Genomic DNA, 13,788 nt, shown 5'->3' with positions numbered 1-13,788 from the left:
GGAACTACAAATGATACTGAGTAGAATGTTTTTTATCCATAGGCAGGATATATAGGAAGGATCCAAATATAATTGTAATACCGTTATCTGTATAAAACTTTCATTTATTCAACCCAAATAATGCTTATTTTGAAATTCTGCTACTGAAGAGGATTTATTTTTTTTAACAGTCCTCTCCTGCCTACTCCTCTTGACACTACACTGCTTTGTACTTTTCCTGATATTTCTTTGAAGTTCCAAGATTTGGTATTGCAAAGGATAGAATATGGTTTTTTTCATCTTTTACATTGCCCTCAGATTTCCCTCCCTCTCTCCATTTATAGACAGATTCATAAGTCTGTGCATCTCAAGCCATATGTCTCTGGACTCATATTGGACGAGTTTGGCTTACTGCTTAGAATTCTAGGGGAGAAGTACTCAAAGATCTTGTTCCCTGTGTGAGTTATCTTTCTTGCTGATGTAATCTCAGTGCAATCACTTCAGCCATTAAGCTGCAAACCACTATCAAATGGCATGAAGCCAAAAACATCAGCAGTAATGGAATAAATAGGCACACTTCTGCTTTTTCTCTTTCTAGCATTCTCTGCTTTGCCTGCTGAAGTACCTAATGTCCTGGATAGCAGATTTTCTATCCCTTTTTTTGCCCCAAACTTTAAGACTGTTGACAAGCAAAATAATAAACTCTCCATTCTTCATGCCAATAGCAACCATCTCGCCATCTGGACTGTAGGCAGCACATCTTGCAGCATGGCCCAAATTAACTTTATTCAGAAGTTTCTGCAGAATAGAAATGATGATATTAGGTTACAGTGATTCACATTATTTATGATTTATATTCTTTTGTTTTAGGATTAAAAGTGTTCTGACCCGGCTCCCAAACACGACAAGCCCTTTGCAGTTAATAAAACGTTCCTTTTATTAGGAGCGCCAGCAGCCGCTCTCTCACAGCAGGCTACAAAGTCTCTAAGTCCTATGGAAAGTGACGCTCACTTCCTTTCCCCCTGAAATGGCCCAACACACCAGGAGTCTCTCTCTCTCTCTCTTCCCACCCTTGTAAAGAAAGTTCTGGAAGTTGTGCTTGCTTTCTTCCAGCAGCAGAGACACAGACACACATGCTCAGAAGGTGCTGCAGATTCCAAGAAGAATTCTGATCGTTTCCAGACAGGAGTCGGAAGTGCAGGCTATAAATGGCAGACCGGCAGGGAGATGAATAGTTGTCTGCCACACCTAGTAATCTCTGCCCCCTGCCTTTTATCCCTAGAGCTAGGGTGGGGCTTCTCTAGTTCTTCTATCCCAAGGACCGGCCCATAGATTTCCACTGCTCTCTTCTCTGCCTTTTGCGCATTCGTGTGTTAGGCACTGGACCCAGCTGTTCCTCCTCTTCCTCATCAGCCACCTCCAGACCTGAGAGCTGTTGATTCTCCCTCTAAGGGCTGATGGACAGCCCAGGCTCTGCCGCTGTCTATCTCTGACAGCTCCATTCCCTCTTCCCCCTCTGAGCTCTCAGATTGCCTTGATGCTGGCCCTGATTCTCATACCTCCTCCTCATCTGATTCGGCTGCTGAAGGGGCCTGCGGCTGAGAGGCCACAACAAAAATCTCTCATAGCATTCTCTCTCTCTCACACACACACACAGAGAGGGAGAGAAAGAAGCTAAATGCAAGGAGTTTCGTTCCCTACATTTAGCTCAGAGACGCAGAGAAGATTTTAGCTCTATACTCCTCCCCAATCCTGTCTAGTGGTTTCATAAAGTTCTCAAACATTTATTAGCTTTAGTGATAAATTCAGTCTGGAATTCAGAGATGTGGCAAATGCACTGATGACACAAGTTGATTGAGTCATTGAAAATGCAGTTTGCCCAGAATGCAGCTATGTAGGCAAGCCATTTTGCTCCCAGGTTCAAACAGTTGTTGCTTACTGTTTTAAGGTACTTTCAATGGTTTATGAAGTGCTTTATAATGGTACTTTTTCATTGTTACAGAGGTGGTGGTAAGGCCCCTCCTCAAGAAGCCTTCCCTGGACCCGGCAGTATTGGCTAATTATCGTCCAGTCTCCAACCTTTGCTTCGTTGTGAAGGTTGTTGAGAGTGTGGTTGCGCGACAGCTTCCCCAGTACCTGGATGAAGCGTCGTATCTGGATCCGTTCCAGTTGGGCTTCAGGTCTGGGTACAGCATGGAAACGGCATTGGTCGCGTTGGTTGATGATCTCTGGAGGGCTCGGGACAGGGGTTGTTCCTCTGTCCTGGTCCTGTTAGATCTCTCAGCGGTTTTTGATACCATCAACCATGGTATCATGCTGCACCGGCTGGAAGGGTTGGGGGTGGGAGGCACCGTTTTACGGTGGTTCTCCTCCTTTCTCTCTGACTGGTCGCAGTCTGTGTTGACAGGGGGGCAGAGATCGACCCCGAGGCCCCTTATATGTGGGGTGCCGCAGGGATCGGTTCTCTTGCCCCTTTTGTTCAACATTTATGTGAAGCCGCTGGGCGAGATAATCCGTGGTTTCGGGGTGAAGTACCATCAGTATGCTGACGACACCCAGCTGTACATCTCCACCCCAGACCACCCCAACGATGCCCTTGAAGTGATGTCCCAGTGCCTGGAGGCCGTACGGATCTGGATGGGGAGAAACGGGCTCAGGCTCAACCCATCCAAGACCGAGTGGCTGTGGTTTCCGATGTCCCGATATAGTCAGCTGGCGCCATCGCTGGCTATTGGGGGCGAATCATTGGCCCCCACGGAAGGGCTCGTAACTTGGGCATCCTCCTGGATTCACGGCTGTCTTTAGAAGAGCACTTGACGGCTGTGACCGGGAGGATTTTTCATCAGGTTCGCCTGATTCGCCAGTTGCGTCCCTTTCTAGATCGGGACTCGCTACGCACAGTCACTCATGCCCTCGTCACCTCTCGTCTGGACTATTGTAACGCTCTCTACATAGGGCTCCCCTTGAGGTGCAGCCGGAGGCTCCAACTGGCGCAGAGTGCGGCCATGCGGGTGGTTATGGGAGCGGCGTGGAGCTCCCATGTAACACCTCTCCTGCGCGAGCTGCACTGGCTCCCGATGGTCTTCCGGGTGCGCTTCAAGGTTCTGGTTACCATCTTCAAAGTGCTCCATGGCTTAGGACCTGGTTACTTACGGGACCGCCTACTACCATCAATAGCCTCCCACCGACCAGTACGCTCCCACAGAGCGGGGCTCCTCCAGGTGCCGTCGGCCAAACAATGTCGGCTGTCGGCCCCTAGGGGGAGAGCCTTCTCTGTGGGGGCACCGACGATCTGGAACGAGCTCCCCGCAGAGATACGGAGGATTCCGGATCTGCGCACCTTCCGCCGCGAGCTGAAGACTCTTTTATTTTATCAAGCTGGCCTCGCCTAAATTTTTCTCCCTTTTAAGTGCAAATTTTAAATTTTAATGTGTTTTAAAATATGGGTATTTTAAATTATGGGTATTAATTCAGCCAAATTTATTTAATTCATTTTATTCAATTTTAAATTTTGTATATGTATGTGTTTTATTTCATGGCTGTGCACCGCCCTGAGTCCTTCGGGAGTTGGGCGGTATAGAAATTCAATAAAATAAATAAAATAAAAAATAAATATTAAATTGTAATTTTAATTTTAGATTTTGTAAGTTATCCAGAACCTATTCATGGAATAACATATAAAGTCTTTCCCCTCTAAGGTAAAATTGGATATAATGAATTTTCATAAAGAGCACATCCAATTTTCTCAATATTGAAAGCATGGTTGACAAAAGAATCATTTTTAATTGACATGTCATTAATATTAATAATGTTCAATTACATGCTTTTAATACACTATTTATAATGTGCTTGAAGTATTTTTACATATACTATGTAACTAATCATTATTAGCTGCAATAACAGATATGGAGGAACTATTTTGGATTTATACACTTAATAAATTTCACTACAAATAGAAAAACCTATGAAGTATCATGGACACTGAAGTTGAAATCCTATGCAAAATTACAGTGAACATATTCTGAGTATGCATACATAAAATTCTTCTGGGAATGTGCCAAGTGTAGCAGCAGCCAAGAATTCTGACAGATTGAAAGCTTATTCTGTATTTTGGATCAAGCACTTCTTACTTTATCACAAAGGTCCCAGATCCTTGCAGTTCCATCATTACTAGCAGATATGAAGATATCTTTGGATGGATGAGTTGCCAGGCCCCAAATTTCTCCTTCCATGTGGCTATCAATTAGAAGATTAGAAGCACCATTTTTTTCTCCAACTTCAAGGATTTCTCCATCTTTGGTCCCCACTAAAATTTTACCCTGTAGACAATTCAAAGGCATGTGGGATTAGAAAAACAACACACACACAACAAATATTATTCAATATTTATGTTGTTCAATTAAAAATGGGGAGAATAGGAAGGAAGAAGCAAAAGAATACAAGGACAGCAGTTTGGAATAGAAATTACTGTGAACTGGATTTTCTGACACAATTTACAAATGTTTTGAGTCATAATTTTTTTCCTTAAAAATATTAAAAATCATATCCCTCATTCTATGACCACGTAACATTAGGTAAATTTATCCTATATAATTCTAATGGTGTTGTATCAGTTTATCCCAAAGATGATATGAAATCTTTTCCTCAAAAATATTTTCCAGCATTCTGGAATGGGAAAGGGAATTACATTGCAATAGATGTTTCTATTATAAAGAAACATATAATAAAGATGCATAACATAATGGCCAGAGGGTTAAAAGTCTTCTAAAAATTGCTGCCAAATTTTAATATCACTGAATGGGAGAATATTAACTATAGTAAGGTGTAATGAAATTGCATATATATGTAACTATATAGAAAATTGTCTTGGTCCTGCCTGCTAATTTTTGGAGTGCTATTTTGCCCTCATTATGCCAGTCAAAAGGTGGGACTAGAAAAAGCTGTGTACCCTGCACAGAATTATTGTGATTAACAAGATTTACTGTACAAGATCTATTCAGGAGAGAGGCTTTTTTCAGGGGCTGTCCCAGCTCTATGGAACATTTTAGCACAAGGCCAAAACGATCACCATCTTGTTATTATTCTAGGAAAGAATATAAAATTACTGTATCTCTTCCACTAGGATTTTGAAGAATAGCTTGTGCAATCTGAGGGCTATTATATATTGTATTCTTTCAGTACTTGTGATTTAAGGTTGTCAGCTTTATGGTTATATCTGGAACATTAAGTTTATATGATTATGTATTTTAAATTTTTTATTGTAAGCTGCCTGGAAATTATGATTGGGATAGCATATGCATTTCGGGAAATAAACAAAAAAACCCTAATTAAATGATGGGCTTACTTCTTGTACCAAATTCCCCTGCTCCAGGAGAATGGACACAATACAAGAATACATTTTGGGGCCAATGGTTAACATATGTGGATACTGTAAGATTAATGTTCTTCTCTTGCTATTTTTCTTATATGCAACCATCTGAAGCTAACTGGGCATAAATATTCACTCTGAATTACCAGGTATTCCACCAAGACTTCAGTATATCTGGTATTGAAATAATAATATGACAACACTGGGACAGAAAATTGCAGAGATGAACCTTCACATTTTGTTTGAAATATACTTGCTTGATTGACATTTGTAAGTCTCTTTCTCGCATTTCTGCTTGTCTCTATCCACTGTAGCTATTCAGCCTCTCTTTAAGTGACCTGACTGAAATCACCTGTTCAATCTCTTTAGGTTCATTTACACTCAATATTAACATAAGACTCTGGTAAGGAGAGGAGCAGGCAATACATTTTGGGTGTTTCAAGTACCTTTCCTCGACACACTGAGCGCACACATTCCACAATCTGTCCCGTCTCAAGTTGAAAGGCTCGGCAGCGCTTCATCTCTTGATCCCATAGTTTTACAGCCCCTCCTTCTTTCGTTCTGAAAATAGAAGAAATACGTAAGAAATATTCCATTCGCCTCAAATTTTTATGATCCTGTAATACATTGACCATATGGTTTCCCTTACATCTAGATGTCTGGTACTAAGTGGTAAATAAGGAATTTACTCTAGGTTTTCAGATGGAGGTAGCAAATACAGATGACCTATGGCGGAAATGCCTGATTGTAAATAGATAACGTATACAGCATACAGCCCTTGGAAATGATAGTTTCAAATAGATGGATGCCAGCATTTTTTTAATATAAAAAATTAAACATAGCCATTTGTGAAAGGAAGCTCTCACTTCTATTCTGGCGGGCATTCAAAATAGTTCTCAGTGTGAAAAAAGAGGATGAGATATCTTCATATATCCTTCTAATCTCTATATGTTTAATATATACATAAATATATCTATTTTTATCCCAATCACTTCATTCTATTCTTCCTATCTTATTTTCATTCCCCCCCCATATGGTCAGTCTGAATGTTCATTTCAGGTATTATTCTTTTGCTTATCTAAGTTGTTGAACCTGAATCATGTGAGGTTGCCATTTTGGCTACAGAAGCATTGGCTTTTAGACAGCTGGATCATAATTAGAATCCAATACGGAACTCCCAAAACATATTCCTAGTCTGTTTTTCTCAGCCCAACTACTGTTTTTTGTAGCCCATACTTGGACTGCTCAGGAAGTGAAGCAGGGGTGAAATGCTCCTGGTTCGGACCGGATTACCTGATCCGGTAGTGATGGAGGCAAGTGGTTCGGAGAACCAGTAGCAAAAATCCCTCCCTCCCCCATTGGTCAGCTGAGCTGCGCAATCATCAGAGGCTTTTTTTTAATTTTTAAAAGCATTTTTTCTACAACCTCTTTGGCCGAATAGAATGCTTTTAAAAGTAAAAAAAAGCCTCTGATGATTGCGCAGCTCAACTGGGATCATCAGAGGCTTTTAAAAGCATTTTTTCTACAACCTCTTCGGCCGAAGAGGTTATAGAAAAAATGTTTTTAAAGGGAAAAAAAGCTTCTCCTCTGACACCCCTCCTGTGCGAGCTGCACTGGCTCCCAGTGGTCTTCCGGGTGCGATTCAAGGTGTTGGTCATCACCTATAAAGCGCTCCATGGCACAGGACCCGGGTACCTTCAAGACCGACTTCTGCCACCAATAGCCTCCCACCGGCCAGTTCGCTCCCACAGAGAGGGTCTCCTCAGGGTGCCATCAGCCAAGTTATGCCTTCTCTGTGGGAGCCCCAGCCCTGTGGAATGAACTGCCCCTGGAAATACGTAAGATCTCCGACCTCCGGGTGTTTCGCTGTGCACTGAAGACCCTGTTGTTCCGCAGGCTGGGCTATCAACATAATAATTTTAAATTGGGGTATTTTAAATTTTCAGGGTTTTAAACCGGGCGAAATCTATTTAATTATTTTAATTTTTAATTATTGTTTTGTCTTGTGTTTTTAAATTGGCTGTACACCGCCCTGAGTCCTTCGGGAGAAGGGCGGTATAGAAATAAAATTATTATTATTATTATTATTATTATTATTATTATTATTATTATTATTATTATTATTATTATTATTATTATTATTATTATTATTATTATTATTATGCCAATCAAGCAAGTCAGCTGGGATCATCAGAGGCTTTAAAAGCATTTTTTTGACAACCTCTTCAGCCGAAGAGGTTGTAGAAAAAATGGTTTTAAAAGTTAAAAAAAAAAAGTTGGCCATGCCCACTCAGTCATATTACCCCCCCCACCAAGCCACGCCCACAGAACCAGTAGTAACAAATTTTACATTTCACCACTGAAGTGAATGGTACATATAGTTTTTTTTCCCCAGTCTGCCATAAACCCTCACGCTCCTTATTCTTATTTGGACTTCCTTCTGAAGGATACTTGGTTATATAAGTAACTGCACATAGAAAAGAATTATAATTCCTTACGGTCTCTCTTTCCCTCCAGTAACTATGAGCCCATCGCGAAGAGTGGTATACATCGTAAAGACTGGGCCAGTGTGAGCTTTTGCCACAAGTCGAATTAGAAAGTGATCTTTCCATACATAAACATCTCCATTGATGGCACCAGTGAAAGTGAGATTATTCTGAAAGAAACCACAATAATTTGCTTTGTAGATGCTATGAATTATTGAGTTTTACTACCTTTTGACATAATATGAATTATTTGCTTCAGTATCCAGTTTGTAAAATAGAGATGGCTCTGCAGAACTAGCATGATTGTCATCCAAGCTTCTGTATCGAAACAGACATATTCTAGCAATAAAGACTTTGTACTGTACCTAGGATGAATACTCCCCCCCCCCATGGATACTGGTTTTGTTAGCATTATTCTGTAAAGAAAACATTGTATTATCTCTCTTTATGTTCAATTACATTTACTCAACAGTAAACATATTGACAAATAAAATCCTTTCTCATGAAACTGGTTTAAGTTTTTTCTGCACAAATCACACAAAACAAGAAGGAAGGGGATGAAGACTACTTACTGCTCCAAATGCCACTGAAAGCATGGTTTGCATTTTGGCATCATCCAACGAACCTATCACTCCTTTTTTATACAACAAAGCACTTCCAGCAAGAGTCCAGAACTTCATGTGTTTTACTCCAACAGAAACAAACTGGGTATCAGAATCTGGACGAAACTCTACAACAAAGATCCTCTCTAGGTGACCTCCTCTGCTTGCAATTTTAGCACCTATAGAAATCAGAGAAGACATTTTAATGTTTCACAAACATAAGTAGGTCACAATTGCAATCTGCCATCATTGTAGTCCTTGGGATCTCATTCTTACGGTGCATATGGCTATCGGGGGAAATTTGACTTTAAAAATGGTCCTGCCAATAGCTACTTGCCATCCCAGTTACGGTGGTTCTATATTCATTCCAGCTTCAGAAGAGTCATCTTTTCAAAATCAACTGCTGGGACGTAAGTGGGAAGGGCTTTCCACTCCTCTTATAGGCAGGTGACAAGTGCTAGAAAATACTGCTCAGTTGGAGTCTTCCTTCCCTTCCCCATCATGTCATTACCACACACATTGGCGGATGAAGAAGATTCTAGAAATTTAAAACTTTTTTTTTTGCCCTTTAGCTAAATCAAACGTAGTGTATATACTGTAGTATTTTTCTTTAAAATACTTTACATTGTTATAAGAAGTTTCAAAAATATTGTTATTCTGAAAAGTGCATAGATAAATAAATTTCTTGGGCAACTAAATGGGAAAGAATACTCGTAGGATTGTGGAATCACGGGCCTTTTATATGACCCAGCACAACTCTTATATTCTTATCTCTTTGTGATATTTCAGAAAATGTGCATAGTGATTTTATTCTTTGATAGTCAATCTTCTATGCTACAATATTTTTTTTAAATATTATGTGGGACATGGTTGTATCCTCATTGTTATGACATCCTCCTCACAGATAATTGATGATCCAAAATACTATCAATAAAGTAAAAATATATCTAGCTAGATATATATATATCAATACAATGCATTTAATCCTTAATTAATATTAGGTAGTAATAAGATAGAGGGGAAAGTACAAAAACAGAAATAAAATATTTTTTTTTTCAAATGAAAACCAAACAATTATGCTATCATGTATTTAATGTGCAATTTGGATATAAAATTAATAAGAATGAAGATTGGAAACATACCTTCATGCCATCTCCATACTGTGATTGTATGCTCTGGATCAACTCCTAGAGACACCAGAAGTTTGCCAGTTGCACTGAAGTTAACATAGTTCACTCCTTTAGAATGGAAGCAACGCAGCATAGAAAGTGTCTGCTTAGTCATTGCATCCCATATGTGAATAGACGGTGTAGTACCTGATCGTTTTTAATCAGGGGGAATTAAGAAAACATTATTTAAGTTTATAACTCTTCCAATAAAAGTACATCTTCTTAAAATAAGGCAATTATGCAGTACTGTCAGGCCCCGAAAATCAAGAAAGACAGGTAGGTTTCTTTATTGTACCATATCCCAAAGGTGCTTTTCAAAAGGCAACTGGACTTCCTTTGTTTTTCCTTGAAGACGTTTTGCTTCTCATCCAAGAAGTTTCTTCAGTTCTGACTGAATGGTGGCGAATTAAAGTATTTATATTCCTTGCAGTTATCTCATTGTTAGCACTCTCTCTGAGAGTCGCTGAGGCCACTTGGAAGTTTATCTGTTATCCTCAAGGTCACCTGAATAGTGCAAATGGGTGTGGAACCTTCTTGGAACTGCTGAACAGACTGTGTTGTAAACAGGAGACAGGTGGAGTCTTATCTATCCTTTCAGTAGTTCCAAGAAGGTTCCACACTTATTTAAGAATCTCCACAGACTTTATTGTTCCATACTTATAGACAAAATCCTCACAAACTGAAGCATCCTATTATCTACATCAAACATATATTTTGAGGGTATTGTGGAGGAGCTATCTTCACCTTCTTTCTCTCAGACTAACTATCTGAACTGAGTTGCCTCTTACTCTCTGGAATGCATCACCCTCTTGGGAATCTGGCCCACTAAATTCCAGAAATAGAAATATATACAAAACAACAAAGCTACCCCAGAACTGTAACAATAGCATGGGACCTAAGGTTAGACAGAGTTATTAGATTCCATGAAATGATAAACTCTAAGATAAAATGAAATATTTATGGAAAAATACACAAAGAAAGAGTTGATTTGTTGATGTTCACCTTGTATCTCTAAGTGACACAGATACAACAAATGAGCATGAGAATGGTAACAGTATTGACAAGAACTCAGAAAGGAGAAATCCTTACCTGGAAATTCTGCCATATTACCTGCATGATGAGGGTAATGACAAATATGGAAGCATCAGGGAAAAACAATAGCTGAAATAAGTTTAGGTTTCTAATGCTGAAGTTCTCAACATTAGCACCAGAAAAAAATATTGAAGTTTAAAAAAAACATTAGCAACAACATGAGTATGGATATAAAAACAAGCAAAAATATTGTTGAATTATGTGTCTAATATAATGCCTGTTATAGAAAAAAAAAAAACAAGGTTTGTTCTGATGTTGTATCCTATTATGCAAATAAGAAGTCCAACGGTGATACATATGGAAGTGTTTACCACTTCTATCTGCTCAAGAATTAAGGACAGAGATGGTTCCTTCCACTACCTCTTTTCTTAGCAATCAATTCCATTACTTTACTTAATCGCAATAAGAGAAAACATTGGCACTCCTCTTAATGGTGGTCATGCCAACCAGGGTTCCTATTTAACTGAAATGTTTCCTACATTGTAAGAGTTTAATGAGAACAACTATTTGAGAAAAATCTAGCACAGGAGATCTTATTAAGAGCTACCCAGAGTTTCAGATAGACATGATCACAAAGCCTTTCCTGAATAATAGCTTAGAAACAGAGCCGGCTTCTTAATATTGTCAACATTTATACCCATATTAATTATCACCGCTCAAATTAGTTAACAATTTTAGCAAAATTGCTTCCTGAAATATTAGAAAAAGGCTATATTTCAATGTAGATGCTTTTGCTTTATGTAATTTTCTTATATTGATTTATAATAAATTTGTACTTCATTTGTTTCTTGCAGAAGAAGATGTTCCATTGCCCAATTTCACATTCCAACATGCAAACAGAAAATCTGTGCAATTATTTAAAATCTTTTAGTTTAACTATGGACCTACCAATCTGGCTGGTGGCTACAATATTTTTATATTTTGGGTGTTGATTGACTGTTAGGCAGAGGATGTCATCTGTATGTTCCAGGTAGAAACTTTGACTTCCTGTGCAGTTCAAAATAAAAAAGGGATTCATTTTTAAATATCCAATAAACAGAAACTATAAAAGCAGTACATTTTCAGATCAGTCTATTTCAGAAAACCAATTTATCTAAGAGTAGTAATAGTAAATCCCATTTTTACAAAGTAGCTGAAATGTAATGTAAAGACAGTGTGAGATTCTTAAAATAAAAAAAGTGCTTGAGGTTTTGCTAATTATTTGTTCATGCCAGACACCAATACACATCCATTATTTCCTTAACAATTCAGTTCCAAAGCGAGATTGTGCTATGTATTCATGAGGATTTCAGGCAAATAACCACCAACGACTTCATAGATATTGTCACTGAGATGTGACAGTACTAAACCACAATGGATCAATAATATCATCCAACATGATAGCAGATGAAAAGGAACATATACCAATAGTCCTCAAATTACAGTCACAATTGGAACCAGAATTTCCATTACTAAGCAAGGCGGATATTAAGTGAGTTATGCCTAATTTTATGACCTATTTTTTGCCAACATTGTTAAACCAAATTGTTAAGTGAATCATACGGTCATGAAATGAATTTGGTTTCCTCCATTGACTTTGCTTGTCAGAAGCTGGTTGGGAAGGTAGCAAATGACTATCATATGACGCTGGGACATTGCCAAGTCCCCCAATTTTAATCAATTGACTGTGGGGATGCTGTGACAGACTTAAGTGTGAGGATTCATTGTAAGACACCATTTTCAGTGCTGTTGTATCTTTGAATCAGGGGTGGGTTCTAAAATTTTTTACTACTGGTTCTGTGAGCGTGGCTTATTTTGTGGGCGTGGCTTGATGGTCATGTGACTGGGTAGGCATGGCCAGCTCAATGTCACTCACGTCAAGGGGAGTCATAGTTTTTTGACCACGCCCCTTGTTCCTTCCTCTCAGGCCCAGTTTCGACTCAGTTGGCCTGAGAGAAACATCTCTAGCAGATCTGGCTTTCAGCCATTGTCTGTTCGATTATCTCAGAGTCACTGTGAGTTTTTTGACCAAACAATTCTTTAGGATTTAGCAGAGGTACTGGTCTACCAGGCTTTTAACTGCTTGCAGAGCCATACCAGTCTACCCATTTGTTTTTGGAGCGCACTTGTCTACCACCACACTGCCTTTTACCAATCAGCTGTAGGGCGGCCCTTTGAAGTGCAGGGACGAGAGTTTAAACAGTTTTTTGCCACTCTGCCACCACCGAGAGCATCGGAAACCTCTTTCAGGCAGCTTGGCCTCAATTGCCAATCTACCACCACCAAGCAGTTTACGAGAAGAGGATCGGTTCTAGCCGATCAGTTGGGAGGCTTCTTGGCTTCTCAATTTAAAACTATGGTGTCTACGGTGTCTCTTCTTTGTCAAGTGAGCCCTGATTTTTTCCTTCTAGCCGATCAGTTGGGACTCGGGAGGCAGCGAATAGATTGGGGGCAGGGCCAGGCAGAGGTGGTATTTACCAGTTCTCCGAACTACTCAAAATTTCCACTACCGGTTCGCAAGAACTGGGGAGAACCGGTAGCAACCCACCACTGCTTTGAATGGTCCCTAAGTGAAAGGTTGTAAGTTGAGAACTGCCTGTATCTCTCTTGATTTTTATTCTGATCCCATAACTGATGCCTGGTGCTTGCAGACCATTCTGTTTGGTTCCATTACAAATATATACAATGCTGAAGAAAACAGTGAAGACTATTCTTACAAATGCTTTACATATCCAAAGGAATAAACACAGTGCTTTCATTTGAACACCTTGGCATCTAGTACCTAACCTGCTTGTTTTTCCAACCAAGACAACTGTCAATTTTTTAAATTTTAATTACCTGTTGAGAGATTTTGAACTATGCATGCTGCTGCAGTATGAAAAATAATATCAGCACCATCATTGAGGTAATGAAGGTTATTGCGGCAATCAAATCCACGATATCCAAAGACATGATCTAAACACAGTTCCTGGAAATAAAAGGAAGGAAGGAAGGAAGGAAGGAAGGAAGGAAGGAAGGAAGGTTGTAAACACATTTAAGTGTACTCATTTTTGCAGATGAAGCAAGCCATTGCTTAATAAAAAAAGTTAAATTCTAAACAGTTTTGATGCAAT

The 13,788-nt window shown here is 39.4% G+C and overlaps 1 protein-coding gene across 3 annotated transcripts in view; it reads right to left on the bottom strand.

The window, feature by feature from the left end:
• Nucleotides 1-13,788, bottom strand: part of EML6 (EMAP like 6) — a 122,503-nt gene that overhangs the window by 12,140 nt on the left and 96,575 nt on the right. For 2 of the 3 annotated variants that reach the window (XM_087888489.1, XM_034427364.3), the window contains exons 30-38: nt 13,514-13,643; nt 11,585-11,683; nt 10,694-10,714; nt 9,578-9,751; nt 8,406-8,614; nt 7,846-8,003; nt 5,794-5,908; nt 4,110-4,298; nt 605-777 (exon numbers count right to left, since the gene is read on the bottom strand). In XM_087888489.1, coding sequence (XP_087744615.1) covers nt 605-777; nt 4,110-4,298; nt 5,794-5,908; nt 7,846-8,003; nt 8,406-8,614; nt 9,578-9,751; nt 10,694-10,714; nt 11,585-11,683; nt 13,514-13,643 — 1,268 coding nt within the window. The remainder of the gene's footprint in view (nt 1-604; nt 778-4,109; nt 4,299-5,793; nt 5,909-7,845; nt 8,004-8,405; nt 8,615-9,577; nt 9,752-10,693; nt 10,715-11,584; nt 11,684-13,513; nt 13,644-13,788) is intronic. The other variant, XM_087888480.1, reaches the window with a different exon arrangement.

The sequence above is a fragment of the Pantherophis guttatus genome, chromosome 1, assembly GCF_059756535.1.
Source record: "Pantherophis guttatus breed Tessera chromosome 1, ASM5975653v1, whole genome shotgun sequence".
Lineage (NCBI taxonomy): Eukaryota > Metazoa > Chordata > Lepidosauria > Squamata > Colubridae > Pantherophis > Pantherophis guttatus.
Note: the sequence above shows the minus strand (reverse complement) of the source record. Positions and strands in the feature narration are given on the sequence as shown.